Consider the following 26,505-nt stretch of genomic DNA (forward strand, 5'->3'; position numbering starts at 1 on the left):
CCCCCACGACCAGCGTGAGTGCTGCGGTGCAGGGCCCACTCCTGAGTGCCTTGCAAGCATCTGCCCCAAGAGAGTGGTACACGCAGGCAGGAACAAGTCACACAGGGGGAGCAGGCCTTTGAGCAAGCTCAGGCAGACTTGCTCTGAGGGCGGTTCTCTTGGGTTCAGGAACCTTCCACAAATCAAAATTACACTTTAAAGGCCATGTGTAACCTCTCCCTCTGTCTCTTATTTAAGGAATACATGCTGCAGAGCCCACTGAAAGATACTGGTGAGGGGAGCATGCCAGGCCCATCTGCTGGGTGATGGGTTTGTGAAGATGGGCACAAAGAGCTCCTGGGGAGGGCCAGTTTTCGGGGCTGTTGTTCACCCTGCCAGCACATGCACCTGCTACTCAGCCCGGACATTTGGCTGCAGCCCTGGGTAATTTGCCAATGCCCTTTGTGAGAAAGCATCCCCTCCTCAGAAGGAAAGTGAGAAATCACAAAGTCCTCAGCAGCAAAGGATGCAGCAGGAGCACCCAACAAGTCCCAGGTATGAAAGAGCTTCTCCAGGACCGCAGCTGCTCAGCCATGCCAGACAGAAGTCCTATCTCCTGGGCAGGCATGTAGGTAGAAGTGAATGCAGGACATCAAGCCCCGGCAGGGGGCTAGAAACACAGGTCCTGTCACTGGTCTTATTGCAGACTCACCTATGGAAGCTGGTGACTTCATCCAGCCTCGGTGTCCCCATCCATCTGTGTGGAGGTGACCTGTGAGCAGTTGTGTGACCCACAGCTGCTGGGTCAGGAACCCTTTTCAACAAAAAAAGTAAAACCTTTCCGTTGATGCCACCAATGACCTTTCAGTCACCAAATACAAAGTGTAAGCTCACCTGTGCTACCTGTCAGGAGGCCAAGAGCCTTCTTGCTGGAATGGAGCCTTGAGAAGGTCAGCTCTGCAGCAGGGAGAGGAGAAATTGCCCTTCTACTGGCACAGCCGCCCCAGAGACTTTGGGGTTGCATGGGGCACACAAGCTGGGGGCTGGCAGGTTCACTAGTGAGCAGAACACAAGGCCCAGCATCATATGACAACAGCATCAACAAGAAGCAATGCTGGCTAGAAACCATCTTTTAAGACAAAAAAAAAAAAAAAAAAAGTCAAGTCCTACCCCAATGGAACTGCTGGCTTCGGAGGACTCCTAAAAATTATTTTCTGAAAACTTGTTAAGAGTGCAGGCCACTCACCTGGTTTTTGTATACACCTGTACAAAAGGTGGTTGAAAATAAGTGAGGTTGTGGATTTCCAGCCAGCTTGCACCTCCAGCTGGTGGTCAGCTGAGTCAGTAAAGCTCTGCTCACGTTCAAAGGCTTCCACTCAACAAGTCACACCACAAACCAGCAGCACTGCATGGAACAGTGCTATGTACCCTATGATACAAGCCACAGCACATAGCTTTTGATAGTGTAAATAAAGTACAGGCATTCCTTTCTGGTTCCCGCTAGCTGCTATGAAATACATTCAGAAACACATGAAAGCATTTGCACTCTTGGTTTGAAAGGGGGGCTCTCTTGCCTTCCCTAACGCTGTCGCTGAGGCACAGTGGTGGTCTGAGGAACAAGGTGTGTGACGAAACATGGCATCACCCAGCCAGCTTTAGTGCTGTCTCAGGGCACCAGCCTTCAGGTAGCTACCCCTCTGAGGAGTCCATCTCCAGCAGCCAGCAGCATGACCGGGTCGGGAACAGGCTTGCACCACAAAAGACCACAACAGCTTGACACTGGTTCCCGGCTTTATTCACAGACCCCATTACAGACTCAGGACCACAGCACCAAAGACAGCGCTACTGATGAGTGTTCAGACATTGTACCCAATCAGGCTGCCCTTGCCTATAATCTCCCCGATGTAAAACCACATCACCACCTCTGTGGCCACCAGACCATTCCTCAGCGCTTCCTGAAAGAAAAAAAGCCACAGATTAGATCACTGACTCCTGCGACAGCTTCCCTCCTTACTCCTGTAGTCAAGCTCCATGTACAACATAAAAAGTCATAAACCAATTCACAAGGCAACAGTTTAAGCAAAAAAAACCCCAAAAGCACAACAGAGCGTTTATTGTGTTCAGCCACTCCTCAACACACTGTGTTGTTAAGATGGTTCCAAAACATTTGGTACAGTGTCAGTTCTCGTCCATGGCTTTTTACAGCCCTTTCAAAAAAACATTTCTTAGATCATATATGTGGTTAATGCTCTAATTTCAAGGCTGACCAATAACACAGCTGTTCTAAATCAGCTGCACATCAATACTCTCTTTCCTCAGACTGATAACATCAAGGGCCAGAGGAGCACAAGCACAGCCCAGTCCAGGCAGGGAAGGATTAAAGCAAAGCTGCTACAAAACCCCCACTTTTAACTCTGGGCCGCTAAGTTCCTTGAGCTTCAGGTCTCAGACAGCAGCTCATTTGTTCTCCGTGGCACACGCAGAGCATTTCAAGCTCATGTGCCAGTGGTTAAATCAGGTCTTGGGAAACACTGTGCTGAACATCTGTGGCTCATAAAACAAAACTGGGAGGCTCTGAGGATGCTGCAGAACTCACCCATTCCTCAGTTTACCTACAAAAAGGATAAATTTCTGTAAGTGTAATTTTTTGGAAGTCTGGCACCAAAAAACCCACATCTTTGGAGCATCAGGTGTAACAGCAGTGCAGGTGACAGAAACCCGCTGCAGCATGCATTGACTGGTGGCAGGGACCAGCCTTGCAGCACACGGGTGCGCAGGGATTGTTGCAAGGACTAGCTGTTACATGCAGGTTGCACAGAAGAGGAGAAAGAGGAGGAGGGCTGGCAGCCTGACCCCAGTTCTCTTTGGAGAGCAGAGAGGAGGGAGCCGAAGAACCCCTGGGAAAAATCAGAGCACTAAGGCAAAGGGACACCTCTTGGCCAAAATAGAGGGGAAGTTCCATCAAGAAACAGGCCGCCATCTGCAGCAGATGGCCCTGTCTAAGGGCAGAGACCAGCAGAGTGAGAACAAGGTGCCCAGGAGCAGAGGATAAAATGGTCACGGCAAGCGACACCGGCCCCGAGCCATAGCCATACGAGGAGGCTCCGGAAGCCGCACCCGCAGCAGCGGGGATGCTGCGGGGCGATGGCGAGTTTCCCCCGCGCCCCCTCTCCCTGGCCGGCGCCCCGCCCGTTAACACCGGCCGGAACTCGGCCGCACGTGCCGGCAAGGCGCCCGCCCCGCCACAAGCCCGCCGTTACCCTGACGGTGAGTTGCGCCAGGCGGCCAGTCTGGAAGCTGCGGACCATGGCCTTCATGCTGTCGATGGCGCGGGGGATCTCGGCGGGGGTCGGCGGAGCCAGCTCCACCTTGGCGTAGTACCAGAACGTGGCCAGGCGCGGCTTCGAGTACGCCACGGCGGCTGCCGGGAGAGCGGGGCGAAAGGTGGTTGTCCCAGCGGCCGCCACCCGCGGGGCTCACCCCCGCGGGGCCCACCCCCGCCCGGCCTTCCCGCCCGGCCCGGCCGCCACTCGCCCCGGTGAGCCCCGCTACCCGCCCCATGTCTCACCGCTGAGGAGCTGCGGCCCGCGGGCGGCGATGCGCTGCGCCAACCTCTGCGCGGCCTGCGCCATGCTGCCGGCCCGGGCTGAATGTCACCTCGTCACCAGGGCCCCGCCGCGGCTGCCCGCCCGCCGCCTGCCTCCCCCGCGCCCCGCTACAGGCGCCTGCCGCGGGCAGCCCCGTGCGAGGACCCCGGCACAAGCGTGCGGCCCCCGCCGTACCTGCGGGTTCGAGACCCGCGGGGGGACTCACCCACTCGCGCCCCGCAGCCAAGACAAAAAGGCTTTACTACAGCTCTCAGAGCGCCACCGCCAACCGTAAGATCATCTCTATATTTAATTTCCAACGCCCCTTCCTTCCCCACCGTCATTTGGAAAATAAGCCCTGCTACACAACCAGCAGGTACAAGCTGGCAGAGCTGTCCCCCTCCCATCCTGGGAGCGGCCACGGAGGCATTGCTTTCACGCTGAACATAGGGGTTACAGAGTTTAAAAAGCAGCAACAGAACAGAGGGAGGTTTTTGGCGTCGCTGGAAAACATAAAGAACAAGTAATCGAGGGCTGGGGCACCAGGTCACAAAGAAGAGGCTGTGGTCTTCCCCCTGAGGCAGAGGCTCAAAGCTGTAGTGTAGTGGAAAGTCCTAGTATTTAAAGTCTTGAAAGGAAAAGACAGAACAACGGATGGAAAGGAAGGCCCAAGGAGGGACTCCGGAGGCGGTGGTAATGCACTAAATGCAGTCATGATTAAGGTGGCGAGTTGCACAGAGGCACCTGAGCTCTAGCCACGACCCCTGCCAGGCAGTTATCTCGCCAGCGATTGTAGGCCTAGGGACAAGATCCTGGTTTTCAGTTCAGCGTGTCCTCCAGCTCCTCCTTCTGCTTCTTCCTCTCCGCCAGCCACCGCTGGATCTTCTCTTTAAGCTCAGTGTTTGGTCTGATCTGGTCCATAGTGAGGGGGCTCCGATTGAAAGGATCTGTCTGATCGCTGAAAGACAAAGCATTGAGATTATTTGGACAGTCTTGGCACTAGAAATAAAGAAAAGAGGAACACAGGCCCGGAAGAGGCACTGGGTAAGTGAAACAGATCCCCAAAAAGCACCAAGGTATGAGGCCGGTGCTGCGTACCTGAGGAGGTGCCGGGCTATAGTTGACCGGTCCACGGTGACCCGGGAGGAGGGCAGTATCACAGGGTCTGACATCAGAGTGCTCATGATGGGATCCAGGAATTCATCACAGGCATCTGCGTACGTCTCCTCCTCCTGCTGCTGGCGATCTGCAAGAGACTGGCGGGCACGTGCAGCTTTTAGAGACTTAGTCTGCCAGTTTTTTCAAAACCAGGTTTGCCTCAACTCATAGCTAAAGCTTTTACAGCTCCATGCTGGCAGGGAGCCCTCCCACGTACCCTACCTGAGCCTCAGACAAAGCCCTGCTTCCAGAAACCCACCTCCACAGCAAAGACGCAGTGAAACACAGGTGGAAAAGTACACCAGCAACCAGTTCCACCTTTTTCTTTTTGTGCTTAAGTCTGCTCCGGTTCTCACCTTGATCCTCTCAGCCAGGTTACTGAAAGAGACTATCATGTTGCCAGGCTTGTTGATTTTCTTCAGAACACGAACGGTTTGGGCAAAGAGTGTTGGTGAATAGGAGCGGCCGTCCTTAGGCACCGTGGCACAGAAGTTTTCTTCATCACTGGACCACAGGTTGAAAGAGATCAAAGGTTTAAGTATCCACATTTAATCAGGCTGCAAAACACAGTCCCTATGACAGCTGCATTGCCACAGCAGCGAACTCAAAGCTAGAGAAAAGCCTGACCATAATTAAGCATTTCTCCCAGGCATCCTCCAGAGCAAACCATGGTTTAAGTGTAACCATGGTGGTGCTTAAGTTCCACTCCTGCTAGCTGGCTTACAGCTGATTTCCACAGGTAACTGAAATTTAAGATTATTATGGAAGAACACAGCATGCCTCTGAACAGAGCAATTCTGCTAGTGCCATTCACAGAGGGGAAGCTCCCACCAGGGCCTACGGGCCTCTGCTAGCCACAACACCCCCTGGATGGCTCCCAGATGGCTCCCACCACCCCACACGGCACCTCTCCCCTGTCACCTACCCAAGGTTTAGATAGATGGTACAGATGTCAGACACGAGTTGCTGTGGCTTGAAGTCAAACTCACTGAAATCCTTGACTTTTAAAGCTCCCATTTTAGGCCCAACTAGGTGTTGCAGGAAGTAGTTGAGCATGGAGATGATGCGCTCAGCAAGGAAAGGATGCACAAACAGGGACTTAATTTCTGGAACAGAAACCAGTGGTTCCCCCGAGTGTCACAGCAATCCCATCCTGCTCTAACCACCCTAATACCAAGCTCCTGCCCACCCACTCCCTGGTGGGGCCCTTCACCAGGTCCTGGCAGGCAGGAGGGGTTGCTTTCCCTACCTGAGGTCAGGAAGGCCAGCGTGCCAATGGTTTCGTTGGACATGATGTTGTGGAAGCGTGCCAGCTGACCAAACATCTGCAGGCTTGACTCCTTCTCGCGGCGAGCCTCCTGGGACAGGCTGTCCCACTCACCACGGTCCTTCTCGATCTGCTGAACTTTAATCTTACTGAGGTACTGCAAAGACATGGCGGGGAAATGTCTGGGAGAACAGGCAGGTACATGGGCAATGACAGCTAAGCCAGACCTGCTCTGCACTGCTCTGGGCTGCCAGAGGCCAATCTGGGATGTGAAAGGCACGACAGTGCTTGAAAAGGCTGCTCAGAACCACATGTTTCACAAAATACAGTTCATTTGGGTGGAAAACCATAGAAAAGACCGTAAATGTTCAAAACCAGACGGGCAATATCGGCATCACCTGTCTTATCTGCTGGCCTCCATACAATCAATCCTACGGCAAATAAAAGCTCCCCAAAAAAACCCTTTCTAGCAGCAACAGGCAGCTCTGAATGGCATGGAGAGACAGTCATCACACACCAGTGACATGAGTTCACCTGGCACTCGCCTTGTAAACCCAAAGGAGAACTATGTGAAGAAAAAAGGCCTTTGTTAGAATGAAACACCTGCAGGAAGGCCAAGGAGATTTGAAAATCAAAACCTAGAGAGGTGGTTTAAAGCCTGACTGCATCCAGATTAGCAAGAGGAAGGTTTCCTCTCCAAATCCCCCAGCATGCTTCATGCTGGCTCTGATTCATGGGGCCGGCCCAGAGCAAGCTGATACTGTTCTAGGGACAGAAGGTCGATATTCCACCTGGCTGTCTTCGAGGAGGGTCAGAATTGTTGCTTACATGATGCTGACAGCACACGTGTTCAGCCCTACCTGTATGGCTTCATCCAAAAGGAAAATGGCATCATTCATAAGCAAATTAAGGAAGCGCAAGAAGAGAGGGGGGTTCATTGCCTCCAGGTTCTCTGAGGCATAATCAGCCAGAGCCTGCAAGGAACAAAAGAGTGGTGAATGTCGTGGCACAGTCCCAATGGCAGGACGCAGATCCATGCGCTCCAGGCAGAGCTGCACACATGCTCACTTACATATGTGCTTCTCGCCTCACCTTTATGCTCTGCCTGTATGAATCTGTGCCCCACATGTACCTCAGGATGGGATACATGGGACGTCGGTAGTTAAACTTCTGTTCAAACTGGTGTGGGTCACCTAGACATGAGCAAAAGAGCGATCATTTCACATGGGCAGTCGGCATAAGCAAGGGCTGCCAATTCCTTTTCAGTCCATTTGAAATAAAAAACCTGCTTCCGTACAGGCCAGTGAAATCTTTTACCAACTTCAAAGCAGTACAACCAATCCCACATTAGAAGAGGACAGGTGATGACACACTGTAAGCATCGCTGAGCAGAAAAGCTTGAGCTCTAGAGATTATCCTTTCTAGATACACAGTTCTGCACAAGCCAGAAGTTTGGAAAGACTGAAGCTTTGCTGGAATGCTGCCTGCCTAGTGTGGCCAAGCAGCTTAACACGGCGCAAATAGATTTGTTCATTTTCACTGACATACTTCAACCCCTGGAGACGTTCCCCCCGCAGATGTTACAGAAGGAAGGCAACTCTTCCCCTTTCACGCTTACCAGTAAACTCTATATCCACAAAGACTTTGATAAGCGCCTCGGCAAGATGGGCAGCATTTTGGTAGGAGCAGAACACTCGCTTGCGATGAAATACACTTGAGATGAGTGGGTTCTGGGCCTGATCTAAGTGAGGCATCACAGCTTCCAACACTTCTGCCAGCTTGGCACGCAGATGAGGATTTTTCATCCTGTGAGAGAAAAAAGCAAGCTAATCCAGGATGGCACAAGGGCCAGGGTGTAGGACTGAGCGGTTCAGGAACGACTCCAGCAGTTGCGCCTGCCCCTGCAGGAGTGCCCACTTGTTGTGGACCATCTGTAAAGCTAACACTGGCGTCCAGTGGCTCACTCTCAATATTGGAGCCACAGGGCAAAGGCATGCACTGAATACCCACAGTTAAATCTCAGGCAGCAAGGCTAGAGGGTGTGGAAATAGCAAAGCTGTTGCTTCCACCGCTCCTGCAACAGCTATCTAGTGGCATGTACTGCTCGCAGTCCACACTTGCTTGTCAGCTGTAACTCCTGAGCAAACCTGACGTGCTGTCCCAACTCTTTACCTACAGCCTAGTGACTTGCTTCCTATTTATTCTGCAAGTCCAAAGCACTTTGTCTACTGGGCCTGCTGTCCAGTATAAGCCACTGAGGTGAAGGCATAACTCCTCTGCCCCACATGTGGGGCAGAAGCCAAACCACCTGCCCAAGGCTGCACCGTAGGGTACTGTCAGGAGGAACTAGTCTCCATCTCTGGAGCTGGCCCAACAACAGCAGGAATGGTGAGAGCTGCCTACCAAGTGAAATCTCCATCTGCTCCCAAGTTCACTGTGTTTACACATGCGAGCATAAACAAACGAACAGCAGAAGTGTAGCGTGTACAGCAAGGTCTTATCAGGAAGACTGTTAAGACTACTCAATTCTGTTCAGTGCTTAGTCACTATAGTAGACTTCATAGAGATACTCCAAACAGATCAATCCCAGCAGTTTCCTTTAACAAATACCAAAATGGCTCTAGCTGACGAGGCTCCTGCGTAATACAACCAAACAAGGATTTAGACACTGAATCACATTTGTGCCTCGTGTGAAGCCTGTGTTTTTCAGGCAGGGCCTTGCTCACTGTGCCTCCTGTGGGCAGGATTTGGCTGTATAAACCCAACCTTGAGACAATCAGATTCTGACAATTTCCACTTGCTTGTTCCCCTCTGGGTGCTCTGCAGATAGGCACACAGGGCTCACATCCAGGGCCATACATACCTCTCCACATCACCCATGAAAACAGTAACAAAGTGAAGGATGTGCTCCAGAGAATCAGCAGAAGTCTCCAAGATATCATCAGAGAAACGTCGCAGGAAAATGAAGAAGTCGCCCAAATTATCAGCAAAGAATTCTGCAAACAGAAATCGTATGTGAGTTCCTCCCCAGGCAGCTCATTTTGCCCTTTTTTAGCCTCCCATTTACTCTCCTCTCATTGCACTGATTCTTGTTAAAGTTTCAGGAGCTAACTAGCTATATCAGAACACCGTGGTTGTGAAGGACGCCTGGCCTGATTAAATTAGTAACACACAGGATCCACTTCACCTCTCTCAGAAGTCAAGTCGCTTATGGGGTGAAACTCAGCAGCTGCCTGCTGATCATAGGCGCTGTTACCCAAGAAAGACCCAAGGGAAGAGAATCTCGAGGCAACAGAAACCTCAAGGAGGATTTTGCACACAGAGAGAACAGGCTCTCAGCACGGTATTTGGCGAAACTTTTCAACTTGCCCACAAGTGTGGTATTTAAAAGGTCAGCAGCATTAACACCCTACATATGCCCCCTCAAACAGCCCCAAATTTTCGTAGAGTGGTCCTGTCAAAGAGAATATTCTGCGCAAGATGCTGTCAGCTGTAGCACTGTGTCCTGCCCTGGACAGAAACAGCCTTCCTTGGACAGTTCTCCCAGTGCTCACCCAGGTTGTACCAGGAGGTACGTTGTCAGGTGACCTTGGAGGTCCCAGCTTTCTTTGGAGCTTCTGACCTCACTGCTGAGTTTGAAGCTGTGGCTGACCTTCCCTACGCTTCCTCATATGCCCTGGAACCCTTTTCTTTTCAAAGGCAGAATGTCCTCTAAGCAACTCAGTGAAGAGGAAACCCAGGCGCAATGAACATCAGGCTGCACACATGTTTACTGCTCTAAATGCAGTTATTACGTGCATAGCTCTAGACTTGGGCGGTTAATTGTGGCAGGCACACAGACTGCCAGCAGGACAAGCTGCTTCACCTGGCACATAGGCCAATGCACTGTTTTCCACCTCTGGCAGCGGGAAGGTCAGCTCAAGTGGTTCCGTCCCATGGTTTCCCATGGCCAGCTGCACCAGCAGAACTGCCATGGACACCTGCAGATTCAGGCAGTTCTGCAGCATCTGTGGCTCCGTCAGTGCTGTCTTGGTGGAGAGATAGATAGTCATCAGGCGCTCAAACTGCTCCCTGAGGCTGTCGGCAGCAGGACTGGAGCTCTGCTGAGCTTCTCGCCATGCTACTTGCAGGCGGTGAAGGCTTTGGTTTATCTTTACCATCTGGTCATGCAACCTACCCAGAAAAGAAGACACAGAGAAGAGATGCACAGACCACCTAAGCAATACATATGTTAGTGCATGCTTTTATTTTGCTTGTGAGAGACTGTTCTGCACAGCTGAATTCAAACCATTTCCTGCAGATAATCTGGTTGGGGCCTTAAGAACGGGAAGCCTTTAAAGGAAAGGAAGCCAGGGCCTGGAAGGATACCAGATTGTGCTGAGGAACTGCAGTGGTCTGCAGAGCAGTCTGGAACACTGAGGACCACGGCAGAGGCCTCTGCAGGGGTGCAAAGTGTGAACTCGCATGGCTGCGAACCCCCTTAGGTTACCAAGGTCAGGGATCCAGCGAGCCTGAGACATGCCTGCAAGATGGCATTTGCAGTTTCCCCAGCAGCAAACCCCTTGCATAACTTTTTGCCCATTTATGTATTTAGAGAATAAACCAGAAGGGGATGGTGCTTGGATCAGTGGTGACCTCACAGTATCCAGGCAACGATCTGCAGAGGAAAGCTGAGAAAAATAGTGTGTTCTGGTGTCCAGAAAACTTTCCTGGAAACAGGTAAGCTACCTCGCCTTTCTACTTCGCATACATTCTATTCACTAGGGCAGTTCAGAGAGCTCGCAATAGGCAGGTGCTCTGCTGCCAAGATGCTTTCTAGTAGATAAGCGAGATGCCTGCAGCCTGTTCCCCCAAGGAGAGGAGGGAACCAAGCGACCGACGGACACCCAGCACTTGGCTGTTAAGTTTCTGTAAATAGCGTGGAACACCAGTAAACAAAGTTTATTTCCAAAATCAGGCAGCCTGAGGCTCAAATGTCAGTCAAAACATGCAACTCAACCAGCCCACTCTGTATTCTGAGTATTTACTAAAAATTTACATGGGTGGAAATAGCGCTGGGGGCTATCTGAGAGCAGTTACCTGTGAAATCCCAGGTGAAGAGTGTACTGCGTGAGGACCAGGTTTTCTGTGACCAGATTGTAGCTGTTCGCAAACTCCAGCTCTTGCTCACTCAGTGCAGGTATCAAGCATGTTTCTTTTTCCAAACCTGGAATGAAAAGCACCGTGCATGAAGTCCTACCCAGCAGTGCTCATGAGGAAGGGGCTCTAGAGGGCCCCCTGCTGAAGAGAGAAAACCAACTTTTTTTTGTTTGGTTTGTATTCAGCTCTCCCCTTGCTCCTCTCCAGTCACACCTTTAACTCTCCCTTTACTGGACACATTGAGAGGCCGGGACGTGAGGAGATCCCCTTCCTCATCCCCTCGCTCCCCCAAGGTCTGGGCGTACCTTTCATATGCACATTCTTACTCCTCCGCTCTTCTTCATTCAGCTCCTTCAGGGCACAGTAAGTAGGGTTGAAAGTTAGCAGCCTTGGAGATTTTGGTTTGCAGAAGGGCTGGCACAGCTTCAGGAGGGCAGCTCCCAAGTTGAGGAAGAAGGCATCTGAGGCATACATCTGGAAGAAGATCTCTGGCATCTGGTTAGCCCAAATTTTGGTGCGGCCTGCGTTTGCATGGAGGCAGTTTCCCAGCCAGGAGAGAATCCTGTGCTTTGTCTCTGGAGACAGCTGCAATAGGTTCTTCAGCATCTGGTAGATCTTCTCGTGGAACTGGGCCATAAACTGTTACAGGGAACAGAGTGCAGTTGAGGGAGTCATTGGTGGGATCGCTCTTCTGCATCTCCTGTCATTAATGCCACCTCTCCTGTCATTAATGCTCTCTGAGCTCTCCTAGCTCCAGGACGCCTCTGCGTCACTCGTCAGACACACACGTCGAGAGTGCGTCAAATCCCAAGGCCAGCAGCAAAAGGTAATTAGGCACATCCTCAAAAGCATAGTCAAGAGCAAGCGGTTTCCATGGGGAGTAAACCCAAAATTCTTTATGTATTTTTGGCAACAACAATTGCCCTGAAAGGACGCATGATGGGTAAGCCCCTCTCTGTGATCCCTTCTGCACCCACATTTACTTCTATATTTACATCCTGTGTTCTGATGCTTCATTCCTTACCTACTGAAACGTTCCTAGCACTGTTCCTCTGAGGAAGCCATTTATTTTCATGAGAGCAAATGTTGCCTGTCACTTTTTCTGCCAGGGAGTCAATTAGCACTTTAATTACAGGACAACTGCTGGAAACTATTTCCCAGTGATTACAACACCTAAAGGTAGTTTATCTTCATGTAGCACCTCAAGTTATGGTGCTAGCATCTGTCCCACAAGCGTTATTCTACCCTTTTCCCAAAGCTCAGAGAATTACTTGGACAAAACACGACTTGCTCAACACGAAGACTTATGTTACAACAACCTGAGGAAGCGGGGGGAACCATTCACATGCTACAGCTGGAGCATCCAAAGCAGTTTTGTGACTCGCTTAGTCACAAGCCAGAGTTATTAAAGAGCTGGCAGTGGAACTCAAGTGTTGATATCATGTCTTTAACCCTCCTGCAACTAGGGGCCACTAAAACACACAGGGAAGCAGTACTGCCACGCTTCAACCCACCTGATGGATGTTGGATTCCTGCACTTTGATCTCTTGTGGGCTGGATCGGGATGGATTCAGAAAATAGCCATGGTTCTCTACTACGCCAGGGGTCTTTAACAAGCATGAGATGTTTAAAATTGTGCCTAGCAAAGTCTTCTGGTACATCTGGCCATTGCTGGAATCCTTGGGCTGGATGTAGCCTGCAAAAACCTAGGGAACACAGCAGGACACGCTGACAGTTGCATCAAATCCCAGTAGAAAACCCCCACAAACTGACAGATTTGGCAGAGGCTATGAGGAAGGAGAAGAAGGGCAGGAGCATGCACACAAGGTGTTGTTATGCAGTACTCTTCATTTAACCTCTTCGGATTAGGACCTACAAATACGCTTCTGCAAGCGGAATGTGTGAGGAGCTCTTGATCAGGCCGAGGCACCCACCTTTGCTACATCCTTCTGCTTTGTAAAGTAGAGGAGCACATCGAGGTACGTGTACAGCAGGATCTGGCAGAGGTCCAGGTCCTTGATCCTGCCCAACAGGATATCAAAGACAGGAACTATGACCTCCCCGAACGTCCGCACCTCCTCGTCCATCGTTAAGGCTTCTATGACCTCTTCAAGAAACTCAGTCATGTTTTCAAACTCTAGCAGGGGAAGCAAGACTGTTACTCATGGTACTCCAACAGCCAAACCTCAGTGTGCGTATGCATACATGCCGCCATCTAAACACCACCTTCCGTTTTAGAGATAACGGGAGCCAAACCTTCACCTGACTCCAGGACGCTCTTCCCATGAACTTAACAGGAAGGGCAGCCTCGCAGCACCAAGCTAGTGACACAACCCAGCCAGACTTACGTGCCCCTCTCAGTGCCTCCAGCATCAGGTCCACCAGCTGCTCATACACGTTCTGGTTGACATAAATCTCCGGGGTAAGGAGGACAGTGCGAGTGTTTGACACGGTCAGGTTCCGGCAGCGCATGGCAAAGGGCAGCAGGTTCTCCGGGACCTTGGTTATCTGTGCAAAGGGAATGAGACAAAGTTGGGGCCTTGACATCTGCTTCTGGCTGTTAAAACCTCAGCTCTGCCACCTTGGACCAGAAAGCTGGGTGACCAAGCTGCCTTCTTCCTTGGAAGACCCATCCCACCTCTTCTCTTGCCCTCTGGAAACAGGCATAGAGGTAGCGCAGAATTTGTCTCTCCCCTGCATCCCGGTCAGCAGAGAGGTTCTGTGTGCTGGTGGAGGTCATGTAAATCAGGTGGCTTCCAGGCTCCTGCAGCAGTAAGCGGGTGAACAGGGCCTAGGCAGCAGCAAAGAGAGACAGTAAATGAAATGGTCCCAGCAAAGAGGCAATCCCCCCAGAACAAGAAGCCCAAAGTCACCACAGGCTAAATTATTTCTGATGCAAACAGCTCTCCCTACCCCTCAATAAATAACAGAGCACCAGACTGAGAACCCGCAGGCTTGCTCCTTTTCTAAACAAATCTCCCAGTTCCTTTAAGAACAACAGCAGCCCTAATAGAAGTGATTCTCATGGAAAGACCCACCAGGAGCAACCAACACATCTGCAAAGGAAGCCAAGCATGTGCACGAATGCTGAGTGCAGTTTTATTTGGTGGCATAAGAGACCACATGCTGCCCTGCTGCCAGCAGTGCTTGCCTCTTGCAACTGCATGAGAGTCCTCCCTCACACCCCCTCCAGGCAGAATATGTTCCCCTCACCATCCCCCACTGATCTGCAGGGCAGCAAGCTCCTGCAGCCTCCAGGTGGAGGACGAAGAGCTCCAATAAGTAAATCCTAACCCTTTCTCAGCCTCGTATCCCAAAAATCCCACAGCTGTTTTCAGCAAAGTTGCAACTGGCAGCTCCATGCTGGGCTTTGGCAAACAGACTGCATTCAGGATGTATCACATATGCGTTGTGAGGAAATTAATTCAATGCTTATTGCCAAAGTAAGCAGGACACCCGAGGCCCGGGGCAGGTGGCCTTACCTGCTCAACGTTGTCCATGTCCAGCCAGTCCTGGTCATCCAGATCAGTGGCCATTTCTTCCAGATAGACACAGCGCACTGGGATCCCATTCCCACTCTTCATGCTGGGGTCACCTGAGAAAGACGCAGAGTGCCCAGTTTCACCCAAATGGACATACAACATGCCAGCAGGCTCCAGAACCTGCAGGCAAGGCCCTGCCCATGGCCGGGCCACTTGCTGCAAGCTGCTGTGCTGAGGCACGTTCCCTCTTCCAGCGCTCCCCTCCAACATCAGATGGATCTGGCAAGCCCTGCCCAGTCTAACAGAGTTTCCCCAGCCTGTAACACCCCCCGGAGGCAGGCAGGAGGGTTCCCGAGGCTTACTGTTGTCGAGAGTGATGAGGAAGATCCTCTGGATCATGTGGTTGATGTTGAGCTGCTCGCACAGCTCCCGCTGCGAGCGGAATGAGCGGCTGATCTCGGCCACTGAGTAGTCGCAGTCGTCCAGGCTCTCAGAGACGCTGTTGTCGGAGTCATCTTGACTGACCGAGGTCTCATCGCCTGCAAAACAGGGTCCTCAGCGCCCCGGCGGGGGAAGCCTCGCCCCGCCGGAGGGGCCGGCGCCCGCCCCACCCCACCTGTCGGCTGCCGCAGCTGCTGCTGCTTCTGGACGGCGGCGAAGTGCTTGGCGGCGGCGATGGAGCCGAAGAGGGCGGCGAAGGGGTTGCTGGAGATGCTGTTGTTGTTCTCCTGGTCGGTCATCTCCCCTCAGGGCCGCGCCATGCGGGGGGGGCCGGAGCAGGGCTGCGGGGAGAGCCGCCGTCAGGGCCCGGACCTGCCGGGCAGCGGTGCGCGGTGCTCGGGCGCCGGCCGGTGCCACGGCCCGTTCAGCAGCCCCCGCTTGCGCTCACCTCCGCCGCCGCCGCCGGAGCGCTGCGCGTCACCGGGTCGCACCACAACAGACGTCACCGCCGTGCGCCGGAAGGCGAGGGCTCGGGGGCGGGAGCTTCGGAGGAGCGGCCGGGCGGGGCGGAGAGCGGGCGGCAGCGCCACCTGGCGACGCGGAGGGGAGGCCGCCGCGCCCCGGGCCCGTCTACCCGCCGTGAGGCGCACAGCGCCGCCGCGGTCGTTACTGGCAGTGCGAGAGGGGTTTGAATATTAATTGCATGCAAATCGGCTAACGGGCACCTCTCATCGATTCGTGTGCCATTAACATGCGCATCGGCACGTGTTGCTTTTGCATACAGCAACACCTGTCTGCAGTTGCATAAAGGTCGTAAAGCATCTAACTGTTTAATCGTTGAATTTGTAAAGATTTTGAATTTTTTAATTTTTAACTTTTTTAATTTTTATTTGTAATTATTAATTTTTAAATTAATTTAAATTTTAAAATGTGTAATTTCCGCCCCCCTCCCCCCAGTTTTCAGGTTGTGTGGGAGGTGCTGGGTGGGACTGTAGGCACGCGCAAGTGTCTGTGCGCACGAGCAGCACCCACGGCCGTGGCCCCACCGTGTCCTGCCCCACGGCCCCGACCCCCCAGTCCCACCCTGCCGGGACACTGCCCAACCCCCCCAGCCAGCCGCTGGGGGTGCTGGGTGCCATGTGGGGCCCTGGGGGTGGTGGCTGGTGCCTGGTGGGGCACCATGGGGGTACCAGCAGCTGCAAGTGGGGAGGGGGCGGCTGCGAGCAGCTCTGCGGTGGGCTTGGAGTGGGGCAGCTGGCTCAACAGGTGCCAGCCACCCGGCTGACCCCCACCCTGGGTGCGTGGGCTGCAGCTGCCACCCGACTCCACCAACTAAGCAGGGTGCGGGACGATGCCCTCCGTGGGGGGCTGCAGCTCCCAGCCAGCCCCCGGGAGGTGGGAGGGACCCTTGGGGCGCTGCCAGCTGCAACATGTCCCACCGTGGTTTCTATGCCTCTTCACAGGCTGAAAGCGCATTAGCTATGTTTGTGGGTTTTTTTTAAATATATATATATGCACACACATACATATATATATGTATTTTGTAATATATCCATGGTCGCCCCCACAGTGGTGGGTTGACATTGGCTGGCTGCAGGTGTCACTCCCCCCGCAAGCAGGGTGGGCTGAGGGGAGGGGGAGAAGCAGAAAATAAAATGAACAAGAACTAGTGGGTTGAGATAATGGTAATTTAATACAGAAAAAGTGAAGGTGCTGTACAGCAAAGGACACCAGAAGGATTTTATCCTCCCCTTTCCCATCAGGGGATGGATACAAAGTGCAGTGCTTGGCAGGCGGGGGCGGAGGGGAAAGGTGATGGCATCCCAGCTGGGCTCAGGATGTGTGAACTTTAAATATGTATATATGCACACACATAAATTTACAGTTTTATTTTTATCTAAAGGGTCATGTTGCACACCACGCCGTGATGGGGCAGTGGCATTGTACTGTGGATGCTGGTACAGCACTCCTGGCCCTGGCTGAGCCCCGCACCCACCCCTCCAGGGCAGCAAAGCAGCAGCCAGGTGGGTGCAGAAACACAGTTTCTGTAATTAGCAGAGTAGGCAGCAGTGATAGAGACAGGGCTGGAGGGTGGGAGCCCTCCCCTGGGTGATGGCACCCTTGGGTGTCACCCCATGCGGCCGGGCCTTGCCCTGCATAGGAATGAATACGGACCTGCCTGACACTATTAATTGAATTCTATTAATGCAAATAATTGAATTATGCTGATTTAATTTTATTAAACCGTGTCCCAGCCCCTAGCAGCACCGCTGGGTGTGATGACATCATGGGGGGGCCCTGGGGTGGGAACATGTGGGACTGGGGGGTAGTTTGGGGTGTCGGGGGCCATGGGGCGATGTCTGAGCCTGCAGGGTGGTGAGTGGGGGTCTAGAGCCACATGTGGGGCAGGGGGGCGGGCCTGGAGCTGTGTGTGTAGGGTCACACATGCACTCTCAGCGCCAAGTCCCACTGCACCCCAGGGTCACACTCTGTTACTACGTGGGGGGACAAGAGTGGGGGGCAGGAGAGTTTCCCTGCCAGCCTGCACTCCTGACCCGCGCCCAGTGGCCAGCCCCCCGTGCCGTGCCCAGCGGCCCCGGTGTGGGGTCTGAGCAGCCCCTGCCAAGCGTACAAACCAAGCAAAAGCTGCTGATTTATTTGTGTGGGTTTTTGTTTTAAAATACACTTTAATCACCCATTGTTTGGCTCTTGTTACGCAGGAACAACTTTGCAAAAACAACACCATGTGGCTGTGGCTGGGGTCGAGGGTGGGAGGGCTCAGCCCCACGGAGGGAGGGTGGGCTATGGCACTGTCGGTGCAGGACCCTCCGCTGGGCACCCACCAAGCACGGCCAGGTGTCCCGTCCCAGGAGCGGCTCAGGCGGTGGCTTCCTGCTCCAGTAGCTTGCTCCGGCTGCCCTCAGCCACACTGCCAGGGACGCTCAGCCTGGCGAGAGCATCCTCACCCAGCCCAGGCCCTGGCAGGGCGCAGGGCTGCAGGAGGTGGTCCCAGTAGAGGCTGAGTGTGGAGTGCTCCTGGTGCTCCAGCTCCTTCAGCTCATGCAGTTCCTTGGCGCTGGCTGCTGGGGTCTGCACCTCGAAGGTCATCTCGAAGCGGCTGTAGTCCACCCGGAAGGCGCCTTTCTCCAAGGACATGCAGGGCTCGAAGCGGTACCCCCAGAGGATCTCGTCCTCTGTGTATGAGGTGCGGGCTTGGCACGTCATTCCTGCAGTGAGACAATGGCTGAGCTGCTGCCGGTGGGCAGAGTGCAGCGACGAACTGACCGCTGCCTAACGAGGGGCTTCCAGCCCTGTGTCACCCATTGCTGAGGGGAGCTGGTTTCAGCCCCAGGCATCTCTTGCCAGGCTGCCAGCCTGGAGCCCAGGCTCACCCAGCATCCCCAGGACGCCAGGGTGGCTATCTGTTCCCACCCCAACCCCCGCAGATCACTCGCCTGTGGCTTCCACGATGCCCTCGAGGATGACGATGATTTCGAACTGCTCCCGGCGCAGCGACTCAGCTGACAAGTCCCAGAAGGGGCTGTGGTGGTTGATGACGTGGCAGATGATCTGGGGCTCCACCAGGAACAGGCGGTCCTCCCCCGTGTCATAGCCCAGGTTTAGCTCCGACTGCTCCAGGGGGATGAACTCCCCCTCGGCCGTCTGCCGGGACTTGATCAGCTTGGCCCGGATCTTGGCGTCCACCATGTGGCTGTCCCGCAGGTCCCCCACGCGAAACATCAGGCAGAGCTTCTCGTCCCGGCGGGAAATGACACAGTTCTTGCTGAAGATGAGAGTCTGGGCACGCTTCTTGGGCCGGGAGATCTTGACAAACATGCAGCCCACCATCAGGGCATCGATCATGGAGCCTACAATGGACTGTGCCATCAGCAGGATGACACCCTCGGCACAGTTGGCCGTCACCATCCGGGAGCCGTAGCCAATAGTCCGCTGGCTTTCCACTGAGAAGAGCAAGGCGGAGATGAAGTCGTCCACGTTCTCGATGCATGCCCGCCACTCAGGATCGCCCCGGTGCCTGATGTCACCCCGCACCCAGGCGTCAAAGAAGTAGATGGTGCCAAAGACCACCCAGGTAATGATGTAGCACATCATGAAGACGAAGAGGAACCAGCGGTACTTGAGGTCCACGATAGTGGTGAAGATGTCTGACAGGAACCGCTTCTTCTCCTGAATGTTGCCCAGGTTCACCTGGCACTTGCCCACCTTTGTCACGTAGCGTTGCCGCTGCCGCTTGCTGGCCTGGACCATGGGGCTGTCCTCCTCCATCAGCTTGCGGCGCCGGCTCTGCAGCCCCTCTGGGGTGGGGACTGCCGTGCCGCGGGCAGGGCTCTTGCTGCGTGCTGAGCTGGGGATGTTGGCCACACTCAGCCTGTGCAGTGGGTAAAAGCGGGTGCCCGCCTCCTGTGGGGTGGCCGGTGGGCACCAGGATGGATCGCCAGGATGGTGCTGGGTGGCCACCATGCTGCCGCGGCTTGACGGCAGGGACGACTCACCAGAGATGATGCCACCATGGTGGTGTCGGTGTGGGTAGTTTGGCATCGGGATGCTTCTCTTGGCAGATGTGGCAGCGGCTTGCTGCCGGCTGTTCTCTGCCAGAGCATCAGGAGTGACCGGGAATTCAGGCTGCAGGAGGGGAAAGGAGCCTGTCGGTGAGAAATCGCCTCTGACAACAACCGCGACCGCCTGGCAGCATCCTGTCCAAAGGATGCCCAGGAGCCCTGGCGCAAGCCATACCTTCTGGGGGAAGGTGCCATACCGGCTGGTGTCGGTGGGCGGCCGGGGCAGGTAAGCCAGCATGTGCTTGGCCGTGGGGGTCTGTGCCGGGGGGATGGAGTTGCTGCGGCCACGGGGCTCTTCAGGCACCAGCCAGCTGCCGACGACACTGTTGCGGGTGCAGGGGAGCACCATGGCAGTGCCGGGCGGGGGCTCAGCCCCGGGCTAGGCGCAGGGTCCTGCCACGGGGGACACAAAGCTGGGAGTTATTTTGGACCCGGAGAATGGCGTGGGGCTCTGGCCCCTCTTTGCATCCCTCACAGGCCAGGGTCTGGTGGGACTTCCCTTGCCGGGCAGCACGCGTGCCAGCCACAGAGCTGTGCCGGGGTGGCTACAGGCTGGCACCAGATGGCTAAGCCCATTAGGGGCCATAATTGTATTGCAGAAGCCGGGAAGGAGGCGTCCGCTTCCGGCAGGGAGCAGCCCCAGCAGTGGGCAAGCTCCGGGTGAGCGCACACAGCTCTGCTCCGTGCTCATCCCGGGCTGGGTCTGTAGCTGCTGGTCCTTTCATGAGCTCAGAGCAGAAACGGGCCCCCAGGCATGGGAGGAAGGACAGCCCATGATCGGAGATGCAGATTCCGCAGCTGGGTGCCTCAGGACGGACTGAGTCCAGCCATGAGTCTCCCCACGGGGAGAGGGTGGTCGTGTTCCTGGAAACCCAGCCCGGAGAGCAGCAGCCCACGGAGAGGGGGAGCGTGGGCGCCCTGCCTCCTCCAAGCATCCAGCACTGCCACAAGGCAGCAGGACCAGTGGTCCTTGATGCAGCAATGGAGGACATCAGCCTCCGGACTGATCTCCCGCCCCCACCCCCCCCACCCCCGCACCCTGTGCAGACCCCTGGGCGAGGGCGGCACCCACCTCATGTCCAGGCGGAGCAGGTGCCAGGCCGGCAGACGTCGTTCTCGGCTGGTGGCTCCCGCTCTGCCCCGGCTGCTGCCGGGCATCTTACCACCCATTGCGGTGGGAATCCTCTGCCGGGCTGGGCCACTGTGGCCGGTGGGAGGGAAGGACAGGGAGCTTCGCGCTGGCCACCAATCCTGCTCCAGCGGCAGAAGGTCGCCTGTTAATCTGTCTCAATGACAGGCACAATTACCTTGAGACGATTTAATCAGAAGAAGTAGGCGCACCCGATGCCCGGGGGAAGGAGTAGGAGGGGTTTCCCTGCCATCTCAGGATGGCTTCCTGGCCATTCTCCCGTTCTCTGGGATGGGACCATCAGCAAGGGCTGAAAGATGTTGCTCCTCTCCCTCTTGGTCCGTGCTCCCTCACCCCTTCCTTTTGGGAGACCCCTGTGAAGGTCCCTCCCGATGCCCACCAGGGCCAGAACCCCAGCACCAGCAAGACTCAGTAATTTCCAGCCTGACCCCCCAATACTCCCGTTGATAAGAAAGACAGCAGATGAAGGAGAGATTAGTCACTAATCTCCCAGGGAAGATGAATCTGCAAGCTGGACCCCGCAGAGGGGATGCATGCGGGGGTGGATGGGAGCCGAGCACCAGCACAAAGTTGGGATTTTCCTGACGATATGGCCCACCCTTTCCCCCCCCCATCTTATTTTATTGCAGCACATTGTCCTCCCGGGCAAGAGTTTGCTCATGTCAAGCACCATGAACCGCGTCCCCTGGTGAGGCACTGGGTGCAGGACAGGGTGATAGGTGCCTGCCTGCTCGCGGTGGGCAGTCACCCCCCTGCCCTTGGACGTCCCCATCCTCCACGCACCTCTTGAAGGCTCCTTTGCAGATTTATTTCACGACTAAATGAAGGTCAATGCCTCGGGCTCTCCTGAGAAGAGCCTGATGCCGGCTTCCCAGTGCCTCCGTCCCGCCTCGGGGTCCCCTCCCTGTCCCACTGCGGCTGGAGCTGCCGCTGCTGAGAGGTGCTTTCTCTGCCAAGGCTCTTGCTCCCGGAGGATTTGCGTGCTTTGGCTTAACCCTCCTGGGCACAGTGAGGCAGCGGCGGGACCCTGGCCGGAGTCACGGCAGGGATGCACCTGGCTTTTGCTGCCCAGCCAGGCGCGCTTTGCTTTTCGCGTGAAAAAAACAACAATGGCTGGAAAATGACCGTGGCCACACCCCAGCGTCCAAGGAACAGGCTTGAATCCTCTCCCCCAGGCGCCAGACGCGGCGGCGGGGCGGACGCTGCTCCACAAGCGCTAATGCCCGCAGGCGCCGCTCAGGGCGGCTTATCCCAGCCCGCAGGTTAGCGGGGCGGCATCGGCATGGCCGGGAGCTGGCGGGCCAAGGCGCAGGCTGGGGGGATGCTGCTGGCCCTTCTTGGGTGGGTCTCGTCCTGTGTCACCACCTTCGTGCCACTCTGGAAGAGCCTCAACCTGGACCTGAACGAGCTGGAGGTCTGGACCATGGGGCTCTGGCAGGTTTGCATTGCCCGGGAGGAGGGGGCGGTTGAGTGCCGAGCCCACGGCTCCTTCCTGGCGCTGCCCCCTGAGCTGCGTGTCTCCCGCCTGCTGATGTGCCTCTCCAACGGGCTGGGGCTGCTGGGGTGCCTCCTGGCTGCCCCGGGGCTGGAGGGCTGGAGAGCCTGCGAGGGCAAACCCAAGCTAAAGCAGCGGCTCCTGCTCACCGGGGGAGCAGCACTCGGAACAGCGGCAATGGCCACCCTGGCGCCGGTCTCCTGGGTTGCCTACAACACTGTCCTCGACTTCTGGGACAACACCGTCCCCGACATTGTCCCCCGGTGGGAATTTGGGGAGGCCACCTTCCTAGGGTGGTTTGCTGGAGCCTTCCTCGCCGCCGGTGGGCTGCTCCTCGCCTGCAGTGCCTGCTCCATGAGGACCGCAATGCCACAGGCCCCTGCCTGCCACCAGGCTCCAACCGTGGCAAGGCCGGCTGGGGGCCACCACCTGTACCCCAAAAACGCAGACCTGGTCATCTAGGCACTTGGGGTGCCATGCCCTGCATGCCTCCTGGCTCTTACTGTGGCAGGGACGGCCCCCACATCTCTTACAGGATGATTTGCTAATTCCTATGGCAGACCTGCAGATTTTTTTCCTTCCTCTGTGTGTCTGCTTCACTTTTTCTCTTTTTTAAGGAGCAACAGCTCTCCCCGTGGCATTCGCTGAGCCAGCATGGGAAGACAACAAGGCAGAGGCCAAGCAGTGGGCAGCGCTTTGTCCTCCTAGTGACATTTGTGGCCGAGTCACTCACTGATGACCCTGCATTTGCATCCTCTGCCAGTCCTCTCTAACCAAGCCTGTCGTGGTTAAGGGCTACACCCCAGCATAGCAGCTCATTCCTTGCATGTCCGTATCACTCTGATGTAATTGCAATAAATTATCATGGTTGTTGGCAGCATGTTTCCATGCTCTGAATGTACAGCTGCACCTTGCACGAGGCACAGCATGAGTAGGGAGGAAGGGTGGGAGCTGTGGGGGACAGTGCTGCTGCTCCAAGGACACTTTGGTTTGTCCAGAAAAGATGGGGGTGGGGGGGTGGGGAAGGAGGATGGGTGGAAAAAAAGGGGGAGACAGGGAAAATGAGAGATGAGGTGGTACCAAAGACCATTCCCACTGCAAAGGCAGGATGCCAGCAGCCGTACCCCCTGCAGTAGCCTCACCTTCTGACGGCTAAGACGATAAAGTTGTGAGCATGCCACAGACCTGCATGCAGCAAATTCCTCAACTGCATCGTTTACCTGTGTGCAAGAGGCAAGTGGTATTTTATGGGTCTTCTTACCCATTTCTTCTGCATTTTCCCCCCTTTCCACTGTAAAAATAGAGCCTGCTTCCACATCTCTGTGCAACCAAAAGCATGGAACATCAGGCTGGATTAACACCCAAAGCCCTGCCAGAAGCCAGCCCTTTGCTACAGCACTGGTTAAAAACAGAGTTCACTGCTGGTTTAATCCCCACAGGCTAAAAGCCACAGGCGCGTGACTGAACTCAAGGAAGCCCCCAGCCGACACCGGCATTCCTGGGGGAAGCAAAGTCCGCTTTCCTCCAAAAGTCTCCTTTTGAAACCTGCACTTCGCTCAGCTGATGAGGAGAGAAAGGAGCAGGTGGGCAGGGCGAAAGAGGTTACTGCCAGGGGTTTCTCACGCTGCCTGGGCTTGGGGCACAGCAGCTGGTTGTGCAGAGATCGAGGAGAGGAGAGGCGGGTGCTCAGCCCTCCCTGGTGAAGATCAAGGGAGGTAAAACAGAGGGGCCAAGAGGGCAGCATTCTTGGCAGGGGAGCACGTTTTCCAAAGAGCTGCGCATGCCAAGCGCTGCTCTCGGCAGCTCTGACAAGCCCAGAAAGCAGAGTCTGCTTTGGCTGTAACCCCGTTTCCTAAGGGCACAGGTGAGGATGAGACACTGAGCAAAGGTTTCCAGCTTCAAAATGCTCCCCACTTCCAGCCTGATCCAAGTATCATGGCTTTCAGGCACCGACCAGCGCTCAGTCTCTGCTTTTTACTTTTTTAAAGAAGGCTTCAGACATCACCTGGATATTTCACTTTCTGGCAGCAACACAAAGAACAGGGCAAAGCTACTGTCTCATGATGGTCAGAGTAACGGGATTCTCCTAATTCAGGATTCTCCCCCAAACCCTGCATCCTACTGCCAAGTGAGAATGACACAACAGCATTGCAAAAGCTGTCTAGAAATAACAAGTCAGCTGCCAGCCAGGAGGAGTAAGCACAGTTACCAAGGGTGCGGTGCCATGGCCCTGCGGTCTCTGCTCAAAAGTTCAGCATTTTCCTTCACTGCAGTCAAAGAACCCGGAGAAGCAAGTTGGAGGGCTGGACCTTCCTCACGCTGCCACAATGACAGAAAAAACCTGAAAAAGCAGCAGCCCTGGCTCCGCAGCATTACAGTACCTGGAAGAAGTACAGCTTGCTGTTTGGACACGGGCAGCTTGAGTCTCTGCAGATGAGAGCGCTTCTGCTTTATCATAAAATAACCGGGAGAATGCAAGATTCCGCCACGGGAACCGTTCATTCCTAAACGGGGAAATGCACACACTGACAGAACGGTGGGACCGTGCTGACAATTTCCATTCAAAGATAGCTCTGCTAATTACAACAAACTTTGTACCAGGAACAAGTCCTAGAAACAGCCGTCTAATTAGTTGGAAAAAACCCCTCACCTTTGTGCACGCCTCTCCCCTCTTCGTACACTGCTGACAAGAAAAAAAGTATTTTGTCAAACTGGTGCCAGCAGCAGCAGGTAAAAGGGTGCCATTATAGCACAGGGTCATGTTATCAGCTCCATATGTAATTAAATGTTTCAATTCCCCAATTAATAAATTAAATAGAGATTCTGGCTAGAGAAAGAGAGCCGTTTTCCCTCCTCTTTACTAATTTAGTGCAAATGCTTATCTGCTGCTGCTTGCTGGGGAGCGGCAGACTACCTCTTCCAAACCCTCATGAGTTCAGGCAGCAAAGGGCTCTGGAATGGATCCTCTGCTCCAAAGAACAAGGCTCAGAAGAAACCCCCCAGCATCGACAATGAACACAGACATTGCCTCAGGACCTGCCTTCCCAGCCTCTCCCCAACACGCTTCTCTGCACGCCTGCCCTGAGCCCAGCTATGCTCAGTATCACCAAACTCCCGCTTTTCTGCTAAAGCACATTCCTGTCCCAGCAGCTCCCAAGTGCTCTGCTGTCTTCAGAAGAGAGGCACGATGAGTTGTGGGCCCACGCACCATGCTGACCATGTGGGAGCTTCATCACGCTGCAGAAATGTCTGCCTAACTTTGCCAGCATCATTATTTTTTTTCCCCCACCAGTTCCCTTTCTTCATATTGAAGCCAGGAGGAATCTGAAGGCATAGCACCGGAACAAAATAAAAACACGGAGGGAGCGTTTTCATTCTAATGTAGAACAAATGCTTTTATTGCAGTTCTAGAAAAATCTGCATAGTCCTAACAAACTGGATCCTCCCACTCCACTTACTCAGAACATTTGGTTTAATACAACTGCCACAGCTCCACCCTGAGTACAGGCTGCCCACAAAAAGAAATGCAAATGGGGCATGGCTTTTTGCAGAAAATTAATCAATGCCACGCCACGCCCCCCCCTCCCAACAAAAAAAGGGAGCGTATTCTAGCCCTTGCAGTTGTCACCGATCCTAATCCAGCACTGAAAATCCACCACAGGTGAGAAGGAAGTTTGCCTTCCGATCTGAGAGTGTGATCCTTCGGGGTGGTGCCATCACCCTTAACGAGTAAGCTACCGCTGTAGCACAGGAGACAATCTCTACAGCCCCATCCTGTCCCTTGTCACTGCCGCTGCTATTTGCCTGTGCCTTTCTTAGGAGAAGACTCCTGTGTGTTTTCTTTCACCAGTTAAAATACAAAGGGTGAACGCCTGCTTGACCTGAGCAAAATATGCAGCTGCACGCATGATTGCCCACACGATAGAGAATGCAACCCACCCTTGCTCCCTGCTTCCTCATCGCACAACTCTGACTCACACTAGCAGGAGCTTGGCAAGACCTGAACGAATCATCTCTGGTCGCTGATCAGCCAGGAAGCTATAAACACAGCTGACAGAGCAGACAGCTTGTAGCCCAGCCCACCAGAGGAGCTGGTCTCCTGCTCTGCTGCTGTCACAGGCTCAGGGATCTGTGCCTAGAAAGCAGCCGAAACCTCCTGAGGGGGCCCGGGGACCCGCTGCAGGTGGTGCTGCCAGCAGCCTGGCGCATCATGCCAGAGCAGCGATT

General features: G+C 54.6%; 5 protein-coding genes across 6 annotated transcripts in view; 1 reads left to right on the forward strand and 4 right to left on the reverse strand.

The window, feature by feature from the left end:
• Nucleotides 1–747, reverse strand: part of KMT2A (lysine methyltransferase 2A) — a 51,228-nt gene extending 50,481 nt beyond the window's left edge. The window contains exon 1 of the mRNA XM_080366884.1: nt 692–747. Within this exon, the coding sequence (XP_080223010.1) occupies nt 692–732 (41 nt within the window). The 5' untranslated portion in view covers nt 733–747. The remainder of the gene's footprint in view (nt 1–691) is intronic.
• A 1,005-nt stretch (nt 748–1,752) lies between these two features.
• ATP5MG (ATP synthase membrane subunit g) lies at nt 1,753–3,686 on the reverse strand. The gene is made up of 3 exons (XM_080366957.1): nt 3,548–3,686; nt 3,240–3,400; nt 1,753–1,934 (listed from the first exon to the last, which is right to left on the reverse strand). The coding sequence occupies exons 1-3, from the start codon at nt 3,609–3,611 to the stop codon at nt 1,836–1,838; spliced, it is 324 nt and encodes a 107-aa protein (XP_080223083.1). The 5' UTR covers nt 3,612–3,686; the 3' UTR covers nt 1,753–1,835.
• Nucleotides 1,753–15,590, reverse strand: UBE4A (ubiquitination factor E4A). The gene is made up of 21 exons (XM_080366905.1): nt 15,502–15,590; nt 15,229–15,394; nt 14,975–15,151; nt 14,613–14,725; nt 13,769–13,921; nt 13,479–13,638; nt 13,065–13,267; nt 12,645–12,836; nt 11,436–11,769; nt 11,071–11,197; nt 9,857–10,164; nt 8,855–8,987; nt 7,610–7,797; nt 7,084–7,184; nt 6,852–6,965; nt 5,974–6,148; nt 5,650–5,830; nt 5,081–5,228; nt 4,665–4,822; nt 3,548–4,524; nt 1,753–1,934 (listed from the first exon to the last, which is right to left on the reverse strand). Exons 2-20 carry the CDS (start codon nt 15,350–15,352, stop codon nt 4,386–4,388), a joined length of 3,228 nt encoding a protein of 1,075 aa, XP_080223031.1. The 5' UTR covers nt 15,353–15,394; nt 15,502–15,590; the 3' UTR covers nt 1,753–1,934; nt 3,548–4,385.
• Nucleotides 15,591–16,233: 643 nt separating this feature from the next.
• Nucleotides 16,234–21,815, reverse strand: LOC308054316 (G protein-activated inward rectifier potassium channel 4-like). Of its 2 annotated transcripts, XM_080366917.1 has the most exons (4): nt 20,706–21,799; nt 19,809–20,026; nt 18,509–19,697; nt 16,240–18,280 (listed from the first exon to the last, which is right to left on the reverse strand). In XM_080366917.1, exons 2-4 carry the CDS (start codon nt 19,980–19,982, stop codon nt 17,931–17,933), a joined length of 1,713 nt encoding a protein of 570 aa, XP_080223043.1. In that variant the 5' UTR covers nt 19,983–20,026; nt 20,706–21,799; the 3' UTR covers nt 16,240–17,930. The 2 variants fall into 2 exon arrangements, with proteins under 2 accessions (XP_080223042.1, XP_080223043.1); XM_080366916.1 differs by having other exon boundaries at nt 16,234–18,280; nt 18,509–20,026; nt 20,706–21,815.
• A 130-nt stretch (nt 21,816–21,945) lies between these two features.
• On the forward strand, nt 21,946–26,391 carry LOC308054332 (putative claudin-24). The gene has a single exon (XM_080366954.1). It carries the CDS (start codon nt 22,066–22,068, stop codon nt 22,738–22,740), a length of 675 nt encoding a protein of 224 aa, XP_080223080.1. The 5' UTR covers nt 21,946–22,065; the 3' UTR covers nt 22,741–26,391.
• The last annotated feature ends 114 nt before the right edge of the window (nt 26,392–26,505 follow it).

Source organism: Falco punctatus (genome assembly GCF_963210335.1).
Source record: "Falco punctatus genome assembly, chromosome: 16".
NCBI classification, from domain to species: domain Eukaryota; kingdom Metazoa; phylum Chordata; class Aves; order Falconiformes; family Falconidae; genus Falco; species Falco punctatus.

Excerpts from the sequence above, each read along its gene's own strand:
- ATP5MG (XM_080366957.1), bottom strand. The coding sequence starts at position 3,611 with ATGGCGCAGGCCGCGCAGAGGTTGGCGCAGCGCATCGCCGCCCGCGGG. Across the intron at positions 3,401-3,547 it reads CGGGCCGCAGCTCCTCAGCG|CCGCCGTGGCGTACTCGAAG; the intron begins GTGAGACATGGG and ends CTCTCCCGGCAG. Across the intron at positions 1,935-3,239 it reads TGGCGCAACTCACCGTCAGG|GAAGCGCTGAGGAATGGTCT; the intron begins GTAACGGCGGGC and ends TTTTTCTTTCAG.
- UBE4A (XM_080366905.1), bottom strand. The coding sequence starts at position 15,352 with ATGACCGACCAGGAGAACAACAACAGCATCTCCAGCAACCCCTTCGCC. Across the intron at positions 15,152-15,228 it reads GCAGCTGCGGCAGCCGACAG|GCGATGAGACCTCGGTCAGT; the intron begins GTGGGGTGGGGC and ends CCTGTTTTGCAG. Across the intron at positions 5,831-5,973 it reads GCTGGCCTTCCTGACCTCAG|AAATTAAGTCCCTGTTTGTG; the intron begins GTAGGGAAAGCA and ends TTTCTGTTCCAG.
- LOC308054316 (XM_080366916.1), bottom strand. The coding sequence starts at position 19,982 with ATGGTGCTCCCCTGCACCCGCAACAGTGTCGTCGGCAGCTGGCTGGTG. Across the intron at positions 18,281-18,508 it reads GGGCATCGTGGAAGCCACAG|GAATGACGTGCCAAGCCCGC; the intron begins GCGAGTGATCTG and ends GTCTCACTGCAG.
- LOC308054332 (XM_080366954.1), top strand. The coding sequence starts at position 22,066 with ATGGCCGGGAGCTGGCGGGCCAAGGCGCAGGCTGGGGGGATGCTGCTG.